This window comes from Perissodus microlepis, chromosome 23, assembly GCF_051167445.1.
Source record: "Perissodus microlepis isolate ML-2025 ecotype Zambia chromosome 23, ASM5116744v1, whole genome shotgun sequence".
NCBI classification, from domain to species: Eukaryota; Metazoa; Chordata; class Actinopteri; order Cichliformes; family Cichlidae; genus Perissodus; species Perissodus microlepis.
The window spans coordinates 26,510,676-26,536,688 of NC_140482.1; the positions used below are offsets into that span (position 1 = coordinate 26,510,676).

Below are 26,013 nucleotides of genomic sequence, written 5' to 3' on the forward strand. Positions count from 1 at the left end.
CATCCATTGGACGTAAAACGTACAGCTTATTGCACCAGCATGCGTCTGCTCTTATATAACTATCATTAGCTTACAGCTTTAAGTGTTTAAGGTATGTGCTAACTAAAAACAAAGACAAGATGATAGTTTATTAAATTTTAATGAAATTTGCAGATTGTTTCGGTGAAGTTTAATAAACTCCTTGCTATCTAAATTATAACGGGACACCGGAGTATACTCTCGAGCATCTCACACTTCTGATAATCAGTTGTCTGCTTGACGTTTATTCAGCTGTGTAAAAACTATAACTTTAATCTCAGCCAAACCGATTTACTCAGGAGCAAATAAAACACTGAAAAAAGCCAAACAATAACATTTTTAAGTTATCTAAGTGGCTTATATATGTTTAACCTGAGTAGCGAAAGACCGCGGTAGGTTTGAAAACGATTTGCTGAAGACGTTTGAAGACGTTTCACCTCTCATCCGAGAAGCTTCTTCAGTTCAAATGGTGGAGAGTCCCAGATTTAAACCCAGTGGGAGTTTCCCCCCAAAGAGGGACAAAGGACCCCCTGATGATCCTCTACCTAATGACATGAGCCAAGGTGTGAAAGCGGGTGTGAGTTACAATCAGCCAGGGTTTCGGGTGAGCTCATTGTGAAACCTGGCCCCACCCTACCATGTGATTTCCAAGGTCAGATGGCCCAGAATGTGAGTGGGTGTTAAGGCGTCTGGGAAGGGATCTCAAAACTGGATTATAGATGGCAGACAGTTGGTGTCGTAAACCAACACCAACAACACCAACTGTCTGCCATCTATAATCCAGTTTTGAGATCCCTTCCCAGATGCCTTAACGCCAACTCACATCCTGGGTCATCTGACCGCAGGAAATCAAATGATAGGGTGGGGCCAGGTTTCACAATGAGCTCACCCAAAACCTTCCAGATGCTTTTCTTTCCAAGCTCCTTAGACCTCGTCATAAATTGTGCTGACTCCTGCCTATTTCATCCTCTGAAGTAGGGCTGTTCGATATAACGATATATATCGGATGACGATATAAAAACGTCTATAGTTTCATTTTACGCTATCGTTTGTTTCGTGGTGTCACAAAATAAACTGTTTACAGCAATATTTTTTCATCGTTTTGATGGTCACTCTAGTGGCTATATTAATTTCTTAAAGTTCTCTCTTTTTCTTATATTTAATATAACCACACTACAGACGGACAAGCGCCTGTTTTTATGCGTTGTCATTAGCAACAACGACGGTAAAACCCTCGCGTGTCCGCTTGTTTATTTTCCACATAAACCTTTCACAATAAAGCTCAAGATCCTGTTGAGACTTTTCAAAATAAACTGAATCACGTGAAAGAGTATGCAGAATATTTACGGATGAAAAGCAAAAAAGAGCAGTCAGGTGCTAAAAAATAAACCTTACTCAAACGTTAGAACAGGCTTTTCCCCGCAGCATGCTGTGTAATAAATACTCACAAAGAAAACGGCGGCTGTTACAACCTATGTCTAAAAATGTATTGTTTCATGCATCGGTTAAAACACTTGACTCCAGGTACACGACGCCCAGCTGGAAACACTTCACACAAGTCGAGCTGCCCGAGATTCACAGAATTTACAGAAAATGTTAAATTTTGTGATTTATATTGTTATCGGACAATAGATGTCTTAATATCGGGATATGAGATTTTGGTCATATCGCACAGCCCTACTCTGAAGCATAACCTGTCGCTGGCATTACACAGGTGTTTTTTCTTTAACATTTGTAACTCTCATACCTCCTGAACTATTTGCTCAGTTGGAAGAATTCCAATTCCAGAGAGCAACAATCCCAGCCATGATGTGACAACAGCCCCACAAAGATGAGGGTTGGTTCAGAGGAGAGAGTGAGTGTGATGGAGCTCCACAGAAATATTACACATAGAAAACTACATGCAATTACCTTTTAGCAAAGAACTGTGTGCACATGCACTTACAGATACTCGGGTGTAACAGTCAGATCTGAGCTGGGAGGAAACAGTTGAACTGTGTCAGCAGCTTCAGTCTAACTTTGGAATCACACAATATAAAACCAGCTCTCTGATCATACTTCTCTTTATTTTAACCTCTTCAAGTCTAAACAGATTTACTAGCACTGACACACACAGACAGGTCTGACCCGTTTCAGTGTTTGGCTATCACTCTAACCCTCCACAGTCCACTGGTTTATACAGGCTCTGGTATCACATGATCAGAGCAGCAGTTCAAACAGCACAGTAGTATATACACTACTGTGGTGAGTACTACTGTGTCCACATTAGTACTCACCGAGTAGATTAGAAGCTGTATTTGGGAAGCTGTAAATCAGCAGTATCCAGGAAGAGAAGATCTGGGAGAATCCAAGTCTGTTTTTCCACTGTTACTGTACTGGCACTGTATCCAGATCTTTTTCTATTCTACAGACTACAGCAGCACCACCCACATAGCTACACTCTACTTTTAATGCAGGAATCCCAACTATATCACAAGTAAATTAGGACTAACAGTGTAAAACCTTCACACTGCCAACGACACAGAGCTGCTACAGGCTGATAAAGGAGGAAGAGGGAGGAGCTGACAAACAGAGGGCATAGTAGTGTAACTATCTTATATTTATGTCCTTTGAGTTACCAATGAAGATGTTAAATACTGTGTAAAGTGATGAGTGGCAGACTATATCATAACACTTATTATAAAAATATATTTTGTTTATATCCCTGTACAACTTCTGTCATGCATGCGAACAGGCCTACCATAAAGTCTTTTATTTTGAAAATATTTCAGAGTATAACTAATAACCAGGGGATTTCAGAGGATTTGTTAACTTAAGAGTCAAACAGACACATTTTTACTTTCTGTTTTCAGTTGACTGTTAGAGGTCAGATTCTGGTTATAAAAACCCTCATGATCTACAAAAATTTACATCCAAAGTCCGAAAGTCCAAAGTACTCCTTCCTCAATATTTGATCGTCAAACTGAAAAGGAGACTTGAAAGATAATTAAACTGAGTAAAAGATCCTAAAGGCTGCCACAGCTCCTACCCATTTGATTCTATGACCCCTCTTTGAAGACTTCCTGCTGGTCTCTATTTCATGTCTTTATTCTCTGTTTGTTCACTTTTTTATGTTTCCTTTATGTGTGTTTATCCATTTATCTTTATACTTATACATCACAGGTGTCTTGCTTTCACTTTTGTTTCCTCTTCTGGTCACATGAATCAGGTCAGCTATGTCTTGTTTTCCTCTGATTACCCTCCTGTTATCATGTATAGATCTTCATCCTCATGCTCTTGTCTCCATGATGTAAAAATTATCACTGACAGAGTACAGAGTGCTGTATGAATGCTCCACCTTCACAATAATAATAATAGTAATAATAAACCTTATTATTGAGCCTTGTTGTCTCGTGTGAAAGAATCAGAAACAACGTCAGGAATAAAAACACAGGAACACGTGAGGAGAGTTATGTTCAGACTCAAATCTGACTGTTTCTAAAATCTCTTTGAGCTCTGTGTCGGAATAAATATACATATTTATAATAATAATAATAACAATAATAATGATGATGATGATGATGATGATGATGATGATGACGATGATGATGTAGTGATGATGAGCTCTGAGACTTTGATCCTCCTAACACAAAGCTGTACTTTAAATTACGTCATGCCGGGACGAGTCCAGCGCTTCTGTGGAAGCCAGATCTTCACTCTCCTAAACTCTGCAGGGTCCCACAAACACACCTGTCCATGGCCACGCAGGTGAGCAGTAGTGGGGGCGGAGCAATCCAAATATGGTGGATATTGGTACCTGATGTTGAACTGGTATTGATCAGTACGAGTGTACTGTGATCAGTACTTTAGTTTGTCTCCTGTGTGCACTGCTGAGGCTTCATCAAAGAGGAAACCTGTCTGTGCGAGTGCTGCTACTTTAAAGTGTCAAAGCCCAGAGCAGGCAGTTTGCTCCGCTTCTCCTAAGTCACGTGACTCAGCAGCACCAGATAAGCTAGGGTGCTCCGTAACCATGACAACACACAGACAGAGCACTCAGAGACAGAAAGTGGTTCTGTGTGATCAGGCTGAAGATGAAACACATTTATACAAGCATATGAAAACTCATGCATGGAAACGCCGAGCTACACAAGCAGAGAGAGGAGGATGGACCCCCACCCCCCCCACCCGCCTACAGCATCCCACAGGACCCCACCCAGAGGTCACTCGTCTTTAACTGTGACAGAGAGTATCCAGGTGATATTCGAGTTACTTTCAAAGTGCAACTAGATCATTCTTACGTGATTATTTGATCATTTCTGTTGTGGGTTTTAACTCATTAATAGTCCAAACAATAATAAAATAATATCAATAATCCAAAGGTGTCACGGACCCGGCTCTGGAGGACTCGGGGGTCCGTGAGCAGGATGGATTATTATTATTATTATTATTATTATTATTATTATTATTATTATTATTATTATTAGTGTTGTTGTTGTTATTTGGGGATGTGTGTTTTTCTGGAGCTCAGCGAGCCTGTGGAGCCCACGCTGCCACCGGAGGAGCTCAGCGGGCAGGAGGAGTCCGTGCTGCCCACGCAAGACCTTGGAGAGCCGGAGGGGTCAGCACGACCGCGACCCGCACGACCGCGACCCGCACATCGTAGATCAGGTGCCACACCTCGCGGTTGCTCGTCGGAGCTACGCCGCCGCCGCCGGACCCGTGGCCGCCCACCGGGACCGTTTCGCCGCGGCTGCCGGACGCATAGCCGCCCGCCGGAGCAGCAGCGCCGCCGCCGCCGGACCCGTGGCCGCCCGCCGGAGTTGCAGCGCCGTAACCTCTGGACGCTTGGTAGGCCACCAGAGATGCAGCACCGCCGCCACTGGATTAGTGGCAGGCCCCCAGAACCGTTTCGTCGCTGCTGCTGGACCAATGGCCGTCCGCCACCGGGTTGGCCGCCAGAACTACGTTTGCTGCCATTAGGGCGGGGGTTGGACTAAAGACCTGAGTTTTTCGTTTTTGTTGTTTAGTGGTGTTGTCGGAGAAGTTTTGGGGTTCGAGAGTGTTTTCAAAATGAAAATGAAAACATATTAGTGTGGACGTAGCCTCAGTCTGTCCTCACTCTGGACACTTGCAGTTGTCACACATGGAAATCAAATGTGTGATAAGCTGCAGGATTCAAACACAAGTGTAACTTATAAATACATGTTCATACTTTTATTACACAATCAGAGAGAAAGAAAAAGAGAGAGAGTGCAGGACAGACAGACAGGTGACAGTCTCAGGTGTATACACTGCTACAAAACAGCACAAGAGAAGGAGGATTTAGTGTTTGTGTTATTACGAGTGCTAAACAAGAAGAGTTCCCAGAGGGTACAGTGGACACATGTGTGACTCCTGTGATTAAAGCATCTTTCTTTCAGCTTAATGAGTGAACTGTCAGCTCGTTCAAACACACGTTAAAGTCCGTTTGGCTCGACACCACTGAACAGAGGCAGCAATATAACATAGCTAACATTAACAGTGCAGTGAATCCTGCTTGTGCCGTGATATTCAGGACTGCAAACCGAGCAGCATTCACTGACTTTCAGCTTGTTCTGTTTGTGGATATATGACTGACTTTAATTATCCATAAAATCATCACATTCTCTGTAAGATTAAGGTCAACTATTGAACGCCGTATATTTTAAAGTAAAGCCTTTAAAACCAAGTTAGTACAAACATCACTAATGTCTCATAACTCTGCCGACATGTGGCCAACAGTAATGTTTTAACGTTCTTCGTTATTAAACATTCCCACATAAATAAGTGACATAATATTCAGTACTTACTTTTAACAGTTTACTCTTCAGCCATCTGCTGTTTTTGTCTGCAAAATTATCCACACCCACCCCCACGCTATGAATTCTGGGAAAGGTTTGGCCACGAAGTCTACACCAGACCATCCTTCAAATTCGGGGAAATGAAGGACGCATTTGGAGCAGCCTTCCAATTGTGACAGCCTTCATCGTGTCACTGTGATGTAATCGACCTTATAATGCCGCCTTGAATGATGCAGACCCTGAATTGGGATACAGCCACTCTGTCATCAGCAAACTTCAGGATGTGTCTTTTAGTGAAATTACTGCGACACTCATTTATATACAGAATGAACAGAAGGGGTGAGAGACAGCAACCCTGGGAAGGTGCAGTAGAAAAGGAGAGCGCATCAGAAAGTACACTGTTCACCTTCACACATTTTGACCTATTGGTTAGAAAGTCTAGCACCCAACTGATCAGAAGAGAGTGAAGCTTGAAATACTTGTAAAGCCTATCAGCAAGTAAGAAGGGCTGAACTGTGTTGAATGCAGACGAAAAGTCAGCAAATAATAATCTTGCATGAGTGTTCGGGCCCTCAACATGCTTGTACAAGAAATGTGACAACAGCATCCTCCACACCTCTTCCTGCCCTATGTGCGAACTGGAATGTGTCAAGGTGATGTTCAACCTGCATTAAAATCTCCTTCTTAATTATCTTTTCAAAGGACTTCATCCGAATCAATCAGAATCAGAATCCTTTAAAAATCCCCTAAGGAAATTATGTGGGCTGCAGTTGCTCCAGTACAGTAACAGCAACAGACTAGACTATTTAACAATACAATATGTTACAGATTTACAGAATTAAGAAATAGAACAATATATACACAAATAACTCAAAAATGAATATCAAGGGTTGACAGAGGTGATTATAAATAAGTATCAAGAATATTGACAGCAGCATTACTGAGTATAAGGAGCGTGTGCAAAAAGGGTGTAGCTATTGCAATGTTTACAGTATATACAATGAATTAGATGGAGGAGATGTACAGGGAGATGGCCATGGGCAGGAATGATTTCCTGTGTCGTTCAGTGGTGCTTTTTGGTAATCTCAGTCTCTCACTGAACGTGCTCCTATGACTGGCCAGCATATCATGGTGTGGGTGGGAGGTATTATCCAACATTGTCTTTATCTTGGACAACATCCGCCTCTCTAGCTCCATCCCCACAACATTACTGGCCTTGCAGATCAGTTTATTGAGTCTGTTGGCATCTGCAACCCTTAACCTGCTGCCCCAGCATGCAAGAGAAAAGAGGATAGCACTGGCCACAAGAGACTCAGAAAATCCTGAGCATTGTCCAGCAGATGTTGAAGGACGCCTCAGAAAATAGAGATGACTCTGGCCCTTCCTGTAAAGTGCAAAGGTGTTTAACCTAGTCCAGTTTATTATCTATGTATACTCCGAGGTATTTATAGTCCTCCACAATGTCCACGTTGACCCCTTGGATTCAAACAGGGGTCAAGGTTTTCCTGGTCTTCCTGAAGTCCACAATCAATTCCTTGGTCTTTGCCACGTTGATTATCCTTGCACCACTTGACAAAGAAGTCAACCACAGCCCGGTACTCTGTTATATCACCCTTGCTGATGCTTCCAAACACCGCAGAGCCATCAGAAAACTTCTGAAGATGGCAGGTCCATGTGCAGTGTCTGAAGTCTGTGGTGTAGAGGGTGAAGAGGAAGGGGGAGATGACGGTCCCTTGTGGTGCCCCTGTGTTGCCGATTACCTTGTCAGACACACACTGTGGGAGACACACATATTGTGGTCTTCCTGTCAGGTAATCAACAATCCAGGACACCAGAGAAGCATCGAGCTGCATCGCTGTCAGCTTTGATACAGGGAAAAGGCATGACATCTTCCACAGCACTGGGACCCTCTGTGCACTGAGACACATCATGAACAGTTTATGAAAGACTCCACAAACACAAAGTGTTATGTAATTAATTACAGCAATTACAAAACAATTTTTTAAGTTAACAATTTAAAATATTAAGTTGCTGTTTATTCAACACTTTTTTAGCAAATAACTTTTTTACTTTTTAACTGTAGGCATTTCAACACTTCATATTTAAAAAGTGAAAATAAACCAGAAATTTAGATTTCCCCCCAAATTATAAACAAATTGGCATTTGATAAATCATTAATACCATTGCAGCCAAGTTATATAATATGTCTTTATTTATGACTAATTTACGACTGTGCGTAAATTCCCCCTAATTTTGGTATGATCCGAGCTCAGGCACTAGGCGACTTAGCACAGCACTTACTCCTGTGAGCGAGGGGGAAGAAGCTGCTGCCTGCGAGTTTGCTGTAGGAGAAGCGCAGCCAGGCAGGAAGAAGAGAGCTTAAATTTGACCAGGTAACAAAACAAATCATTCGTACTGTACAAATAATGTAACTATGACGGTGTATCACAAAAGATTGATATCAAACTCATCACTTGACCCATATTACAGTACTTGCTCAGCAATGGACATAAGGAGCTTCTGTCAAAGAAGAAACTCAGGTAGATGTTATTTTATATATTATGCTTTGTATGTTGAGGAATTTCAATACACAGCAGTATATTCACAGTTACCAGATATTTACATACACTGTTACTGTTAAACATCAATTTAGAGTAAACTTTTTTTGTTTCAGTTGAATAAATATTGAAATATCTTTTGAATTAGTTAAATGTCAGAATAAAAAGAGGGAGCTGTCTATTTTAATCACTTTCATCAAATTTAGGAGTACATATACACTAAGTTTATTGTTAATTAATAAGAAAACTCCAGAAGATTCCATTCTGAGCTGAAGAAGCTTCTGATAGGTTAGTAGAGTCCATGTGAGTAAATTGGTGGCACAGCTGTGTATCCATATAAGGCACCCCCAACACACTGAGCCTGTTTCTTTGTCATGGGAAAATCAAGAAATGTCAAACAAAACACTAGGAAAGGAATTGAGCTCCATAAGTGTGGCTCAATTTTGAGTACAATTTGGTGCCATTTGCAATTAAGAAATACAGACAATTTCTCTCTTTACTCTTAAAGTTAACAAATATGATATTTATATTTATCAATAAAAACATATAATCTGTTTTGATGTTTTACAATTAAAAAAGTGTTTTTTGTTTTGATCTGAAGAGTATGTAAATATCTGGTTTCAACTGTATATTTGATGATGTTGGTGTTTGGCTTGAGGAACAGAGAGGGAGAGAGAGGAACAGAGAGGGAGAGAGAGGAACAGAGAGGGAGAGAGAGGAACAGAGAGGGAGAGAGAGGAACAGAGAGGGAGAATGAGGACAGAACAGAAATGGAACAAGAGCAGGTGAGACACACATGTTTGTCAAATGGTTGTTTGCCAAAACTCATCAGAACATGTATCTAGTGCCTAGTGTTTCTTTTTTTGTTTGTTATTTTTCAAATTCTATATTTATTAATTTATGCAGGCTTGTTTGCACAACAAGGCTAAATAATTATTCTGGTTGTGTCTTGGTTAAATCCTAAAGTAGCCCTGTTTTAATTCCAGGTCTGGTTGAATTGGGGTTTAGTAAACAAGCAGACAAAAAAAATCGGATTTGATCAAAAAATCGGAATTGAGTATTAAGACCTGCAGCATGAACGTAGCCTCACTTTCTTAAATCCACTCACTCTCACTGGTTGTGTTTATTTACCTATATTGGCTGAAAATGTTCATTTCCAAAGAAAAGACACAGGCAGACTCAGGGCTGGACTGGGACAAAAAATCGGCCCGGGCATTTTGACTAGAGACCGGCCCACAAAAAATGTGACGTCATTCAGGGGTAAAACCGCAAAGGATTCTGGGAACTTGTGGCAAGAGGTACTAGCGCATGCAGGCTTTCAATTGAACTCAGTTACACAGCGATAAAAAGAAACACAAAAAATGGCAAGAAGCTGTTGTATTATTAACTGCAATAGCCGGTGTTGTGCCAAAAAGTGATTGTCTGCCAAAAACTGATTTCCGGTATTTGCCAAAAACTGATTGCTCGTATTTAAATTGCTATAAGTAACTTGTTGGGCTATAATATGTGAAACATATGTCAAATGCATCCCTCATGGATGACATAAAGTCACCTCTCCATCTCCATCTCTCTCTCCTGCTCTTCTGTCTCCTCTGTCACAGACTTCTCCACTTTTGATGATAAATCAGCCTGGTGCAACATGTAAGGATTGGCACAATTTGTTAAGATTTTGAGGAGTTTGAGAAACTAACCTTAAGCATAAAATAAAATTTACTATCAGTAACTTCATAGCACCCGCCCAGCAGTATATAAACTCCGTCATGCTAGCTAGTACGCAGTACCAGTTATTCTAAGCGACTGTAAAAAGTCAGCACAACGAAAACAAACTACAACTAAACTTGGTTTATATCTGACACAGATAGACAGCAGGTCATAACTTCTTACCTGAAGTTCAGTTCCTCTGCCACTATGACCGGCGGCCGCCTCGGGTCTCTCCTCCTCTTGCCTCCCCTTTCCCTTATCCACCTGCTGGCCTCCACCACTTGCTGATGTTGCTAAATCTGTGGAAGCTACGCCATAGCTACCGCCAAACAATTCAGTTATTTTTACACATTTGGCAGCGTCTGCCTGAAGGGCTTGTTTCTTTTTGGCCCTAATTTTTTCTGCACCTCCTTTCCTTTTTTTGTTCTCCATTTTCTTTAGTTCGTCTATAAGAGGGAGGGTGCATCCCACCTCCTCGGCTGTAATTGGTCCAGCCCAGAGTCGATCATGACCAATTGGCCAATCCAACACCTTTCATTATTTATACCCTTCCAAAAAAAAAAAAAAAAAAAAAAAAATCGATCGGCCCATAAAAACAAAAAATCGCCAGTCCAGCTATGGGCAGACTGTGCTTACAGGATGTGATGTTACAACAGTGGTGAAATATGAATGTGTTATATATTTGTTCAAGACGTATTCTTCGTTATGGGAAGAAATATTAAAATCATTATGAATGACTAGTGATTTCTGTAACTTTGTGTATATAATTTGGCATTTCTTACTGATGTAGTCCAAAAATAAATACATGATACCATTTCATGTATGTTAAAGGTTTATTTGCAAGACACACAAACAGACACAATTGAAAGTTACAAATGTATTGTGCATGAAACGATTTCAAACGTGGTGCAGATGTGTGTCACAAGTTAATCTGGCTGTAGGCTTTGGCACTTGGCCACAGGTGGCGCTAGTTGACTCGACTCCATTTGAGTTGTGAAGCGAAAACGCTGAAATCGGAGTAATACCACGTACTACGGGAACGATAACAACGACAAGATTTTCCCGATCGTTTACTCTTGCTGTCCTGTGAACAGCATCGGTGTGGTGTTAATTGTTTGCTGTTTTCGCGATCGCCTCCTGCATGGGAATATCACCAGGTAAACTCGCAACATTTTTAAACATTTAGTTGTTCAACAGTAACAAGACTGACGGAGTGTGTTTGAGGTAACCTCACAAATGTCACCAATGAAATATTTCTTCTTCTTCTTTCAAGTTTAAGGGCAGCTTGCATCCAAAATTGTTGCATTACTGCCATCTCCTGGCTTTTAATCTTCCGTCACTCCTGAGTCCTCAGATCCTCTTAAAATATCCCCCACACCACCAGCCTCAACTCTTAATGCAACGCAGGATGGAGCCATGCTGTCATTTCCTTACATCAAATTCTGACTCCATCATCAGAATGTCACAACAGATATCAAGACTCATCAGATCAGACAATGTTTATCAATTTTCTACTGTTCAACTTTGGTAAGGCCATCTAAATTTAGCCTGAGTTTCTTGTTCTTACCTGACAGCAGTGGTACCTGGCTCGACATGCTTTGTGTTCAGAGATGCTCTTCGACATACCTCAGTTGTAACGAATAGTTATTTGAGTTACTTTGCCTTCTTATGAACTTAAAGCAGTATGACCTCTGACCTCAACATGCTCACTGGATATTTTCTCTTTTTCACACCAATCTTTGTAAAGCCTAGAGATCATCGTGTAAGAAAAGCCTAGTGGATTAGAACCACTTAAAAACATAAGAGCCAGATAAAAGTAATTTCTAAAAACACGGTAAAAAAACAGCATGATAAAGGAAAACTTGTTTTCCTCTTTTATTACACAAGAAAGAGACAATTGAACAAAATAGAAACAACACTGTTAAATAAAAAAGAAATACAGTTTTGAGTTTTTCAGAGTCAGACCAACCTGTCTGAATACCATCTGGCACCAACAATCATGTTCAAAATCATTTAAATAATTTTTCCCCCATTCTAGTGCTCACTTTGAACTTCAGGGACTCTGCTTAAATGCATTGAATTACTGCCATGTGCAGGTGTACTTATTAAAGTGGCTGGGGAGTCTTACTATAGAGAAAACATAAACTTTCTGTCTAGCTCTTCTTCTACTGTCATAAAAATATTTACTTAAAGCAGCCACTGGGTGGCGCATTTTACTAATATTCAAAACATAAAATTAACCAAGCAGTAACATAACAGAAATTATAGAAACAATTTTGAAACATTTTTTTGAAATTAATTTGGCTTGCTTTATGACTATTCTGGCAGTGGGAATAAACTTCTATTCTGGATAAATGAATAAATGAATGAAGGTATATGGAACTATGTAGCAAAGGGAAAGAAAAACCTCTCAATATGTTTTATATTTTAGATTCCTAAAAGTAGCCACCCTTTGCTTTGTTGACAGTGCTGCAAACCCTTGGCCTTCTCTCAATGAGCTTCATGATGTAGTAGTTAGTGTAATAGTTTTCACTTCACAGGTGTGCCTTGTCAGGGTTCATTTGTGGAATTTCTTGCCTTTGCAATGGGGTTGGGACCATCAGTTGTGTTGTGCAGAAGTCGGGTTGGTACACAGCTGACAGCCCTATTTGACAACGGTTAGAATCCATATGATGGCAAGAACCAGTCAGCTAAGTAAAGGGAAGTGACAGTCCATCATTACTTTAAGAATTGAAGGTCAGCCTGGAAAATTAAAAACTTTGAATGTGTCCTCCAGTGCATCAAGAGCTACAACAAAACTGGCTCACATGAGGCCCGCCCAAGGAAAGTAAGACCAAGAGTCATAAATTCATCTGAGTCACCAGCCTCAGAAATCACAAGTTAACAGCACCTCAGATAAATACCACACAGAGTTCCAGTAGCAGACACATCTCTACAGAAGAACATTGTTTGGACCAAGAAACACAAGGGATGTACATTAGACCAGTGGACATCTGTGCTTTGGTCTGATGAGTAACCCGTGAAGCATGGAGGAGCTGTGATGGTGTGAGGGTGCTTTGCTGGTGACATTGTTGGGGATTTATTCAAAATTGAAGGCACACTGAACCAGCATGGCTACCACAACATTCTGCAGCAACATGCCATCCCATCTGGTTTGCGTTCAGTTGGACCATCATTTATTTTTTAACAGGACAACGACCCTAAACACACCTCCAGACTGTGTAAGGGCTGTTTGACCAAGAAGGAGCGTGATGGAGTGCAGCGCCAGATGGCCTGGCCTCCACAATCACCTGACCTAAACCCAGTCGAGATGGTGTGGGATGAGATGGACTGCAGAGCGAAGGCAAAAGGGCCAGTCCTGGGAACTCCTTCAAGACAGTTGCAAAACCATTTCAGGTGACTAACTCACAACGCTCATCAAGAGAATGCCAACAGTGTGTAAGGCAGTAATGAAAGCTAAAGGGTGGCTATTTGGAAGAATCTAAAATATAAAGTGTCTTTTGACTTATTTCACACATTTTTGCTTACTACAAAATTTCATTCGTGATCATTCATAGTTTTGATGCCTTCAGTGAGAATCTACAATGTAAATAGTCACAAAAATAAAGAAAAGCATTAAATCAGGTGTGTCCACACTTTTGACTAGTAGTCTGTGTGTGTTGTGTGTTTTGGAGCCTTCACTGTGGCCATAAGGTGACATTACATGAGCTAGCTTAAATTTATATAGTGATCACTTGTTGACAGATATTTCAGGATAATAACTGAAGATAATGTTTGGTGTACCGTATCTCCTTATCTATATTTTAAAAATCACAATCTGGTAAAATATTAGTGGTGCGGGGGTCACACTTGAATCTAACATCAATAAAGTTAAAATATAGTAGAAAAAAATTTATGAGTTGTATCTTTTGATTTGTGCGCCCTCTTAAACCTAAGTGAACCTGCATTTACGGCTCTATTTACAGAAGGAGACACATTGACACCACAACCAGAAAGATTTCCATTTTAGCGCGCCATAGCCACACCTCATAATAAACCAGCCCTGCCCTCTGTGGTGTTACGTGCTCCCTTTGTTGCTGAGCAAGCTCCCAACATGGATGCGAGATGTACAAAAAAACATAAGCTTCACGCTTATATGATGTGAAGCTGGATAAGGTAAAGAAAACAGGTGATTAGTGCTGACATTTAACGAAACTGCTGTGGTTAAAAGTAAACACACTTTGCTAAACATCTACAGTCACTGTGCTTCTGCCAGCAGTGAAATCATCTGTAGATACCAGTGTGCCAGTTAATGTGTCTAAGCCAAAGTTCAACAGATCAACAATGTCTGACACATAACCTTGTGATGAACATTACATCATGTACATTAGTACTTTTGCCACCAGCTGATTTTTGTTTTGTTTGTTTTGTAAACTACAGCAAACTTGGTGAGCAAGATAAACCATACAGACACATTTAGTGTGTTTAGTGCTAACAAACAGGCTGAAGCACAAACTTACTGGCTGCTCCATACCACACACTAATCCTTACAGCACTGTGCAAAAGTCTTGAGCCATCAATTATTTCTTCATATTTTGCTAGGGAAATGGGAAGGTGGAGCGATTTATTGAAACATCCGCAAATATATATGAAATCAAAGTAAATAAGGCAAAAACTGAACAATTTGTGCGACCAGTTATTCTTCTACACAGACTGAACTCGTTTTTGTAATTTCTTCATGTGGTTATCCCTAGGTCCAGATTAAAACACAGAGGAGACCGGGCATTTGCTGTGGCTGCCCCCAAACTTTGGAATACATTGCCTTTGCATATCAGATCCTCCTCAACACTGGATACTAAGTCATCTAAAGACCCATTTTTATTCTCTGTCTTTTGATTCATCATGAGTTTGTTACTATTATACTTTATGATTTTATTCACTTTTTTTTTTTAATGATTTTATTCTCTTCTAAAACACTAGTTTTTTTTTTATGTTTATTGCCTTGCCCATTGTATTGTACAGTACTTTGGTCAACACCTGTTGTTTTAAGTGCTATATAAATAAATTTGAACTTGAACTTCACAAAGTGTTCTCCAGGTGTCCTCAAAGATATCCAAAGCTTTTCTTTGGATGGATGCCTTTTGTTTCATTCTCAGTCAAGATGATAACACACAACTTCAATAATGTTGAGGTCTGGGCTCTAAGGAGGCCAATTTCATGACTGATGATGTTTTTACTGCACTGGTAGTGCATATAGGGGGGATTATCATGCCAAAGCAAAACTATGTTTAAACGAGAGGTGGATCAAACCTGCACTGTACTGTATTATATGTCTTACAATTCAGTTAAGAAAGCACCAAGAGCACACGTCACAGTTTTGCTTGTTAACTCAACACTTTCCTTGAAGAATAAAAACAGTGAACCCCTGAAAACAAGAAAGAACTATTTATTATTTTCCAGAATTCAGAAAGTGTACAAAAGTATGTTGGATAAGTACTAACATGTCCTTTTTTCTTTTTTTTTTAATGAAGTGCTCTGACGTTGTTTATGAATGATCACTGTCGCCTGGTGTCCACGGTTAAGCATCCCAAACAACAATCAAATGCAGATAAATCTGAGTTAAGTGTCTCTGTAAAGCCTTTGGTCCCAATGGGAGCAGATGACCATGCCGTTTATGGAAGGGGATTTAGTTGTGGGAAGCCACCTGCATGATGACTGAACACAGACTCAACAGCTGCAGGTACTCGTCTGCACCATCTGACAGACACTTGCACACAACCTGAACCAGAGAAAAACAAACAGATCGAGTCATTAAAAAAGGATTTAACTTCTACATTTATTCCAACTTACTATTGTAGCTGCAAAAAAAACAGCACTGTATTATATGACTTACTGCCATCTTCTCTGTGATAGTCGACTTCTGCTTGTCACTCAGATCCTGCTCTATGACATACTCATGAAGCTGTGTCAAGATCTGTGTGGCTGCGTAGCCTTCATCCACCATGTTCTGACAGAGAAGATGATTAAAGATTGATTGCCATACCTTTTATTTTGTGCTTAACTATCTATTTCAGGCTATTAGATGTTAGAACACTTACCCTGACTGCTACCTCCAGTTTTTCAAATGTTCCTCTGAAGCAGATCTGGAGCAGGTTGTCAATCATCTTGTCAGGTACAACCTAACAGAGAGCAGAAGCAAGATCTCAGATGAGAACGACATTCTAACTACAGTTAAAAATCATTTCTTGCAGTCTACTGTGATACAAATGAAGTCCAGCTCACCCCTGCTATTTCAATAACAGCACAATCAGTGATTTCCTTGTCGACATTGAGGCGTGCAGCACTTTGCAAAAATGTGATGGCTTTCCGCAGGTCGCCTTCAGACACCCGCACCAATGCTGCTATACTCTGGATTAGGAAAGACAGTTATCAGACTTCACCAGCTGTGCAAAGAAAGCAGTTGCAGTTCTGCTATAACTCAACTCACATTTAAACTGATTATACATTAAATGTTATGCAGCACATAGATATCACTCAAATCAGATTTTCTTTTCAACAGCGAATACATTTCTGACCATGGATGGATTACCACCTGAGAAAGGTGGGCACAGGACCAGGGACAGTGACAGTGGTGGAGGAACACTGCCAGTATTACCAGACCAAACACAGTAAAATGGAAATGGAAACTGGCTGTGCCCTCAGGCATCTGAATTACATTAGCCATTTTTTTAACATATCGTACAGTTAAGAATATTCAACACTTCCTGCCTGTCACTGAGAACTCTTCTGCCTTGTGCTATTGTGCTTACGACGGGAGCAGGCCACACGTACTCTTCACAAATGTAGAGAAGTCTGCAGTCATGATAATCCATCTATTTATGTTACAATCAAAATTTTAGGCAGGAACATTCCTGCGTAACATTCCCTGTATCTAAAATACTTTACAGGTAAGCAAAAATGTTTATACTTGCAAAAACCATCTCTTCACACACTTTGTGTTCTTTTTTTTAATTTGAAAATGCAGCACCAGCAAAGGATGTTAATAATCATCTACTAATACAATTAAATCAAATGTATAGAAATGGATCATGTAGAATGACTGTAGTATGTGCTTTGACCAGTAGGTGGAGCCTCTTATTGCTTAATGAAATTGAGTGACAGTGCATTGAATCGTAAATTGACTGATGTACATATCACTTTTCTGCTCATGCTACTGAACACTGCAAACTTAAACCCCAGTTAGTTGTACAGGGGCTGATGTCTGCTACACCTAAAAAAGGCAACTGCAACAATTCCGTTTTAAACATGAAATATTAAAAAATAAACAGCTGTTTGCTCATATACATTTGTGGACAGGCTTAACAGCCGAGCAGTTAAACAAACAGGAAAACGGGAGTTGTTTTGTTTTTGTTTTTTTGGCCTCTGCAATCAAATCACAAGAAAGCTGGCTGGACTCAACTGGGAGTCTGCACCAAGGACAAAAACAAGACAAATAAGGATTGATTTGAATGGTGAATCATGCAAAGTTACTTCAGTAATGTCCAAGAACAAAAATACAGGGCTGGAAGTGAGTTTAATACAGTGAGCACAACACATTTGGGTATTTAAAACCTTGACTTTCTGTTGAGTCTGTTATGGGGAGGATGTGTGCAGATTTATCTTAAAATACTGGTGGTGTCAGGGTCAGACTCAATCTAACATTAACAAAGTTAAAAGATACAGCTCATCGTTCTGAGTTGAGCTCCTTACTAAACCCTGATTTGTACTTCTGTGTAAAAAAAACGAAAACAAAAAAACATTCAATATGTATTTGTGGATGAGTAAAATAAATGTGTTGACACTATACTTGTACTGGTCAACTATTTAATTATTTTTGACATTTTGTAGAAGGACTAAAATGTCACACATCCTCATAGCAGTCTCCAAAAGGACCTAAAAAGTGTGCAACTGATCATCTTTAAACCTGCAGATACTGTCACTGCTGAAGATTACAGCTTCATTAGTAATAAAAGGAAAGAGCAGACTTTCTTTTATTTGTTACATGAATCTTTTTCTTTTTGTGTGCTGCTTTTGTAAAGAAAAAAACATAAAACATTTAACAGCACCCACTGGTAAGATTATTATGTCTGGTAATTTCTTTTACACTCTCCTTTTAAGTCAGCCTCTCAGTTAAAATCAAAGAGCACTTTCAAATAATTTTTACAAGGCATTTTCCCCCATCTATGGAGCAATTAAAAAATGAACCTACACTAGAAGTGCGTAAGACATCTTAGAAATTTCTCACAGGTCTACATTACACTATCTGGTCTTTAAATCTGACGTCATTAGCCGTGTCTGGGCCCAAACTCCGCTTAAGGTCACAGTCAAACGATCACTGCGGCATCACTGAGGATTGAAAAACTGTCTAAATTCTTTCATCTGTAATAAAATGATCAGTGTTGCTGCTTTACAAGGTGTAACAATTAAGTTTAACATCCAGGCATCCGTGAAAACAGAATTTATGAAATTTAACGGTGTTAGAAGTTAGCAGGAAGTTAGCTCGCTAGTTTCCATCTAAATATAATATACCATGTTCTGACTGAGAGATTTCTGAAAAAAATTAAGATGTAGAGCTCTGCTATCACTTCCGACATAAATGAAGACAGAAAACTAAACAGCAGTGACGTTTATAGGGTTACTGAAGTTTGGCTAGCTGGTATATAATGATGTGCTACATGATCGCTAGCGACACAGCTATGTTAGCATAAACACAGATAGGCTGGAGGACGAACGCTAACTTTTTTCCACTCAATAAAAGTTAACGTGAGGGTTCCCGAAGGTTAGGGACAAATGCAATCGCATGGCAGGATGCTGTAAACGGACCAAACTTCAGTCAGGAGAACAACTGATATAATCCATCCAAAATACCAGGTTAGTCATTAATATACTGCTGCATGGGCTCGGCTGTAGTTACATCGTAAGGTTTCAAAACCTGAAGCTTTAAAATGAATAGTGGTAATAAAAACAGAGAGGCCGACCACTGTGATCACTGACCAGTGATCACTGACCAGTGATCACTGACTGTTTTTAGGGGCAGGATTCATCACGTCATCACTTGAAGTCCGGATAGCAGCACAATCATTTTCTTTCTTCCTACCTCTTTGGTGTACTTGAGGTTCTCCTTTTCGCATATCTCTAGTAGACGTTCTTCCTGGATCTGATTGGCTAGAGGTTTGAAGCGAAACTTGGAACACCGAGAAGTCAGAGGCTCAATAATCCTAGAAAACACACAGACATACAAGCAGGATTACAATAACTCTGACCAAGCAGGATTACAAACCCTCTCACCACCTACTGGTGGTGGTCAGAGGGCCCGGTGGCGCCAGTGTCCGGCAGCCTCGCCTCTGTCAGTGCGCCCCAGGGTGGCTGTGGCTACAATGTAGCTTGCCATCACCAGTGTGTGAATGGGTGGATGACTGGATGTGTAAAGCGCTTTGGGGTCCTTAGGGACTAGTAAAGCGCTATACAAATACAGGCCATTTACCATTTAACTGTGTGTTAACTGTGTGTTTAATTGATTCTGAGCAACAACCCACAGCAGACCTGCTTATATAGTTACAGATGAGACAAAACCGAGTTGTGCGAGACTCCTTCTCCATGGTCCGTCTGAGAGCAGCTTGAGCTGGCGCTGTCATGGAATCGGCCTCATCCAGTATGATGATCTTAAAAGGAGGACACGACTTCCCGCTGCAAATGTAGCAAAATAGTGAAAGTTTCAGCATTAGTTTGGACTTTACTGACAGAGACTTTGGTACTTTATTTCAATAATTATTCCAAAAGCTGTTCTGTCTGTAAACTGAGTTATCATCAGAGCACTGCTGGCACCACTGAAATGTGCTTTATGACACACAGTCACTTTACCTTTATAGCTAAAAATATTTGCATGTTTTAAAGGAAAACTGTACATACAGGAACTTATTCCTTCAGTTTGTGATTGGCTCTACAATTAGAGGATGACGTCTGATGTATGCAGAGCTGAAAACAATCCCAGTTTGCCTTTTAATTCACATTTACCAATTTATAAATGTGAGTAACCTCGTACAAAAAACCCCAAAACAAAAAACAAAAAATAAGTCTAGCTGTTTTCTTATTATCACAAACTGTAAAATGCTCACTCACTCTGGGCGTGTCCCGGCAACAGTGAGCTGAGCAAAGTTTTTGACTTTATCTCTGACGACCTGGATGCCTCTTTCATCTGAGGCATTGAGCTCCAGCACCCTCTGCCTGTACAGTTCTGGACTGAAAACAGAGACACGAGTCAAATATGAGCAGCAACAGTGCAAAGAAAAAAGGAGAGAGATCAACAAAGGTTTAAAAATTATGATGAAGAAATGACTGATGTGAAATCTCTTATCAAATACCACACATAGAGTTTACCCACCCATAAAGTTCTCTGGCAGCAGCTAAGATGGTAGAGGTCTTTCCTGTTCCAGGAGGGCCATAGAAGAGCAAGTTGGGAAGCTGCAATTTAAACACAGATCCAATGATACTGTGCCTTTATGGCCTTGCAGAATGTGCAAAATGAGCACATGTACAACCTGAATACAAAAATATTGGAAATAACCATGTTTATACTGTATATCTGACAACACACTGCTACATTGTGACAAAGCAATCTGACACAAGTTCGAAAACATTCTTACAGTATACGTGGTACATGCACGAGAACAAAAACACACTCATCTCCTATCAGGTGATGGGAAGTCTGCTGACTAAAGTTTTCTGTCAGATAAGAGAAATGTTTACTGTCCACTTCCACCCAAAACAACCCTCCACATTATGATCTTGAAAGGCTCTGTTCTGAATCAAAAGATTAAAGGGACCAAAAACCAGAGTGTACGGCATTTTCATTGTCATCAACAAACCAAATGCAGTAATGCAGCCAAGGCTATAAAAAAAACCAAAACAACCAAATGTTACTTACATCTGCTCCTTCCAGAGACTTCTTCAACACTGCTACAACCTCCTCCTGAAAGGCCACCTCATCAACACACTTTGGCCTGCTGGAGTTCATTGAAGAAAGAGAAAAAAAAAAAAAAAAAACTGGTTTGAGTACCTTGCAAGCTTCAAATTGTCTTGCCTCTAAAATGACAAACATGACCTTATATCATAATTTAGGTGATAATTGTGTGTTAAACAAAAATTTCACAAAAATATGACTTTAGATTCTTTTATTGACATTAGTCAACATATCACAGAAGCACTGCTGAACAAAATTACAAAAAGAGAAGAACACAAAAATTTTTAAAAAAAGATCACAAAGACAGAACCAGGTTAAAATACTGTAGTGTAACTATTAGGGGTGCAACGATACTCGTATCGATATTGAATCGGTTCGGTAGGCATGTGTATCGAACAATACAAAATTTTAAATTTATTTTATCAACTTTTCTTCTGACGATGGTGTCTGTGTTGAGAGCTCAGTGGATCTGCGTTCGACTACTCCGCCTAGGCTGCACTGTCGAGCGCAGATCCGCTGAGCGCAGTGCAAGCTAGCAAGACAGAAGCTAAGCTCATTGCAACATGAGAAAATTGAACCTCCCCCACCCTCATTCAGATGTGGCCTTTGGAACTATTTTGGTCTTTATGTGAAGTATGACCCTGAAGGTAAGCGCGTCATGGACTAAAGTAAAACAGTATGTCGGATGTGCCACGCAATGCTCAATTACATGGTGGGAACTAGTGCATTAGCGCAGTTTGCTCGTCAACGTGTTGGCTGTCCAGCCCCACGCACGGGGCGATCCGCGGTAACTCGTTAACGGAGATTTGCCGTGTTGTGGCGTTAATGTCATTTCAGATTAACGCTGACAGCAAAAGTGGGAACAAAACGAATATGACTGCACATTTACGCCGACATCATCTTGTGCAAAGACAAGTGGAAGCAGACAAAAACAACAAGCAGCCATGCTACAAACTTTACCCGAGTCATTTAGACAGCCGTTAGCACATGATTCTCCTTATGGGGACCTGATATGTTTAATATGCTGCTGAGAATATAGCCCAGAAGAAGCGTATAGTATAGCTTTTATTTTGGAAAGAGCCATTTCTCTGTAATAAACTCTCTTTTCCAAAGATGAGTAATTTCTCGATCAGATAGATTTATTATTTTATCCCTTTGTTGTTTCAGCAACATTAAATTTAAAAACTGTACGTTTGAGTTAAAATATATATTTATAATTTTAATAAATGACAAATTAAAAAAGCATGAACATTTTTTTGTATCGAAAAAATATCGAACCGTGACACCAAAGTATCGAACCGAACCGAAAATTTTGTGTATCGTTGCACCCCTAGTAACTATCTATTACACAATAACTGATAGAATGAAATATATTAGGATGATAGTGCACTGCATAAGAATATTAAATAAATATATACATAATAAATAATACATTTGTGAAGTAATGGCAGTCAGTTAAAAGCTGCAACAGAAATTGTCACAAAATTATATATGAGGACCAGAAATTTTTGTAAAGATGGGGAAGGAAAAAAAAAAACGTACGTCCAACTGTTTTATTTGTAGCTCTGCGGTTACCCTCCAATGCACTTACATGCAAAATATGTGTTCCATGTTTGGGGGATTTAATAATCATCTTGAGTCAAGAAACAATCCTGAATTTCACTGTGACATCAAAAGATGATCAAAATGTAAAAATGAGACACATGACGCTATTATTCATTATGCATTTTACAGATTAAGCATTTCTGTAAATCAACCCCAAGACTAAAGAAAAAAACAAAAAGATGTTGGATTTTTATGGCAATACTGAACAGTCCCCCGGTTAAAAGTTTTGTCCTGAAGGATTCTTGAGATTCCTGTAACTCTGTATAGTTAATCAGATGTAGTGTACAGTAGAGCAGGGCGATATGACCAAAAATATTTATCACGATATACATTTGAAAATTTGCGATAACGATATAACTGACGATATAATTGACACGAGACAAAATACTTTACAACTCCACAACTTTATTAGTGTAAAAAAAAACAAAAAAACATCAATGTATTTTCACTTAAACGAGCAGCTGTTTTTTATGTGAATTAAAGTTATATAAAAATTTAACAGTGCAAATGCAAATTCCTTGCTGACAGTTTAACCAAAAGGCATTTCCAGTGGAAACTGGCCAACATATCCTCAGCATAACCATGTAGAATATCCACAAAACTTAAAAAGAGGTTATACATACACAATACGGTAACATTAAGTTGAAGCACAGTACGTATCACTCCGCCAGGCTCCTGGCTACGATAGCCGTAATGCTCCGACAATCCATCAAGTGGTGCGGGTTCGTAGCTTAGCAAAGTCGTACTAAAACATTTGGCAGATTTTTGAGCACCGTGTACATAAAATCATTTCGAGGTCAGTAAACACAACCAGGATTCATACATAAGGCACACGGGATTATAAGGGGCACTGTCGATTTTCAGAAAAATCAAAGGATTGATTTTAAGTGTGCTGTATTTTCCCAAAAACACGGTAATAATGACGGCCCGCTAGCATGCTCTACCAAAAATAGTGCTTTGTTGTGTATCTGACGGACGAAAGCTAAACCAGTTCCACACCACTGAAGTTGCAGAATTTTTACAAACCAATTCTGGCTCATCCGTTTCATTCAACGATTTGCTTTCGCCGCCATGCTTTTTCCGACGTGTGCGTATCAAAACAAAGGCACTGCGCATGCGCGTTTTACCCATATTCTATCGTGATACTTAATTTTTCTATCGTTGCCCAAAATTATACCGGTATTACCGTGAACAGTATGATATGGCCCAGCCCTAGTGTACAGTACACCTTTGTGGGTCATACTTACTACTTTTCTACCCAAGGAACAGCCTTGGCTTTCTTCTCTGCACTGGGTCCAGCCACTGCCTTATCTTTCTGAGGCCTGGCTGCCTGAACTGTTGCTCCTTTCAAAAATGCTTGCATGACTCTTCTTTATTCTGTTAAAATGAACATACAAAATGCACACACTATAATTATTATATCATAATTATACAGAGGGAAGGTAGGTTGTAACAATATTTTGGAAACAAAGATAAAACAAATGTCCAGCACTGTGCTGAATTCCATCCTGTACCATGATATCCACATGTAGCTGCCTTGTTTAATCAAGCTATTCTCATGAAAGTTGCAATATTCAAAGATATGTCACCTAACAAGTAAACCATAACATGCCAGAATAATTGAAATCCAAATTATCAAGCCAATTATGATCTATATTATATATGCACCCCTTATTTCTAATCCTGTTCATTCAGGTAACTTTCAAGAAAATGAAAGCATCTTTAGCTCCACCTCCAGCTCAGCCTGCTGTCTTTTTGTTAGTGTCACCATCTCCCAACCATTGATTACGGAGTAGTGTTGGAGACAAAGTTAGAGAGAGCCAAGGCTGACACAGTTTGGACAAGTGCAGAGACAGTGGATATCTAGGACAAAGGATGCTGAATATGGAGCTAGCAGAAAGGAGGAAACAAGGAAGAACACAGAGAAGGTTCATTGACGTAGTGTGGGAGGACATGCAGAGTTGAAGTGACAGAGAAGGATGCTAGGAGTAGGGCGAGCTGGAGGCACATTGTCCACTGTGGCGACCCCTAAACAGTGCAGCCAAAAGAAGAAGAGGCACGCCTCAGAAAGATCGCTCTGTTGTACTGAAAGATTTGCTACAAGTCTTTTTAGACCCGGTATGCACAAGCATGAGTTAACAGATCGTTTAAAGAATGGTTGAACGACTGGAGAAAAAGACATAACGATCATTAATCGTTAACGTCAAGCCTTATTTCATTCGTTGGACAGTAAACGTTAAAATTTGACATCATAACGTTGGGATGCAAGAGCGGCACTTAAGACATTTAACATCACAACAGACAGAACTGTATTCGTTATGTAGCTCGCTAATGAGAAAGTGAAGTTAGTGGTTTACTTTGAACAGCAGATATAGCTTGACCCAGACATCACTGGTGTGTAGCCCATGTTAGCTGCGGTTAGTAAACACTTAAAGAAAGATTTCCACGCAGTCTCCCTGAACATTAAATGGCATTTGGCACTGTTTTTAGCATTATAGCACAAAATATCATGGCAGCTAACGAGGCTAGGTGAGTTAGCCACTGTGCTTACTATGAGCTAATAACATTAGCCCCGTTGTTAGCTCCAAAGGGCCGCCTTGTGTCTTTTTTCATAAACATGAACCGCTTTAGAAGTCTTACCTAATAATTCCAAGGGCGGAGTGAATGAATATCTAAAACTCCAGTAGTAGTAATAATAATTCTGGCAGCTGGCTCGACCCCTGTCGGCTTAACTCCGTGTCTTCAACAGCGTCAGTAAGTCTTCCCGCGCTAGCGGCCGAAAACACTTCCGTCGACGTCATTGTGTAACTTCCAATCATATGGTGCGGACGCTGCTCGTTTCCTTAGTCACGTCTCCTCCCATCCCTTTCTCCTTTTGGGGGAGAGGGGTTTTTTGTCTCCTCTTCATTCTGTAGCCTTCATAATTTTCGTTTGGTTTGTTAATACGCAATATTTCCGCTTATATTCTAAACTGTTAAATTTTAGACAAATAAACAAATAAATAATCCAATAGTTTAGATTTAATGATTTCATCTGACAAAAACAAACACTGTGTAGTCATGTTCCTAAGAAATACAGGATTATGTGCTTTGTTTTGTCAGCCAGTTGATGGGCCATTGATCTTGGCTGTTTCTGTTGTACGGCCTGTGATTGCCTGCAGAGAGAAGATGAATGAGTAGCAAGAGCACAGATGTCTCTGGCTAATAGACAGTCCCAGGAGCATACAGGGCCATGGAGAGATGCTAGAGCCCCTTACATTGTTTGGTTCAGGCAAAATGTGGAGCTGGATTAGCAGAGTGGCTTTAGTAGCACCGAATGACTCTGTGAAGTGAAAGCGTGAATGATTTGTTTTGTT

At 40.1% G+C, this 26,013-nt stretch overlaps 2 protein-coding genes across 2 annotated transcripts; one reads left to right on the forward strand and one right to left on the reverse strand.

Moving 5' to 3' along the window:
* Positions 1–878: 878 nt before the first annotated feature.
* On the forward strand, positions 879–6,507 carry LOC146361643 (uncharacterized). The gene is made up of 2 exons (XM_084921439.1): positions 879–4,251; positions 4,526–6,507. Exons 1-2 carry the CDS (start codon positions 4,122–4,124, stop codon positions 4,975–4,977), a joined length of 582 nt encoding a protein of 193 aa, XP_084777565.1. The 5' UTR covers positions 879–4,121; the 3' UTR covers positions 4,978–6,507.
* Positions 6,508–15,484: 8,977 nt separating this feature from the next.
* On the reverse strand, positions 15,485–25,454 carry rfc4 (replication factor C (activator 1) 4). The gene is made up of 11 exons (XM_084921437.1): positions 25,299–25,454; positions 23,906–24,035; positions 21,018–21,096; positions 20,475–20,554; positions 20,213–20,332; positions 19,637–19,780; positions 19,191–19,311; positions 16,337–16,462; positions 16,153–16,233; positions 15,948–16,061; positions 15,485–15,833 (listed from the first exon to the last, which is right to left on the reverse strand). The coding sequence occupies exons 2-11, from the start codon at positions 24,019–24,021 to the stop codon at positions 15,741–15,743; spliced, it is 1,074 nt and encodes a 357-aa protein (XP_084777563.1). The 5' UTR covers positions 24,022–24,035; positions 25,299–25,454; the 3' UTR covers positions 15,485–15,740.
* Positions 25,455–26,013: the final 559 nt, after the last annotated feature.

What these genes read in the sequence shown, in the direction of transcription:
- LOC146361643 (XM_084921439.1), top strand. Translation starts at nt 4,122, where the DNA reads ATGCATGGAAACGCCGAGCTACACAAGCAGAGAGAGGAGGATGGACCC. An exon ending in CTGTGACAGAGAGTATCCAG is followed by an intron (nt 4,252 to 4,525) that starts GTGATATTCGAG and finishes TCTGGAGCTCAG; the next exon opens with CGAGCCTGTGGAGCCCACGC.
- rfc4 (XM_084921437.1), bottom strand. Translation starts at nt 24,021, where the DNA reads ATGCAAGCATTTTTGAAAGGAGCAACAGTTCAGGCAGCCAGGCCTCAG. An exon ending in GTTCCTTGGGTAGAAAAGTA is followed by an intron (nt 21,097 to 23,905) that starts GTAAGTATGACC and finishes AATGAACTCCAG; the next exon opens with CAGGCCAAAGTGTGTTGATG. An exon ending in GCTGCCAGAGAACTTTATGG is followed by an intron (nt 20,333 to 20,474) that starts GTGGGTAAACTC and finishes CTCTGTTTTCAG; the next exon opens with TCCAGAACTGTACAGGCAGA.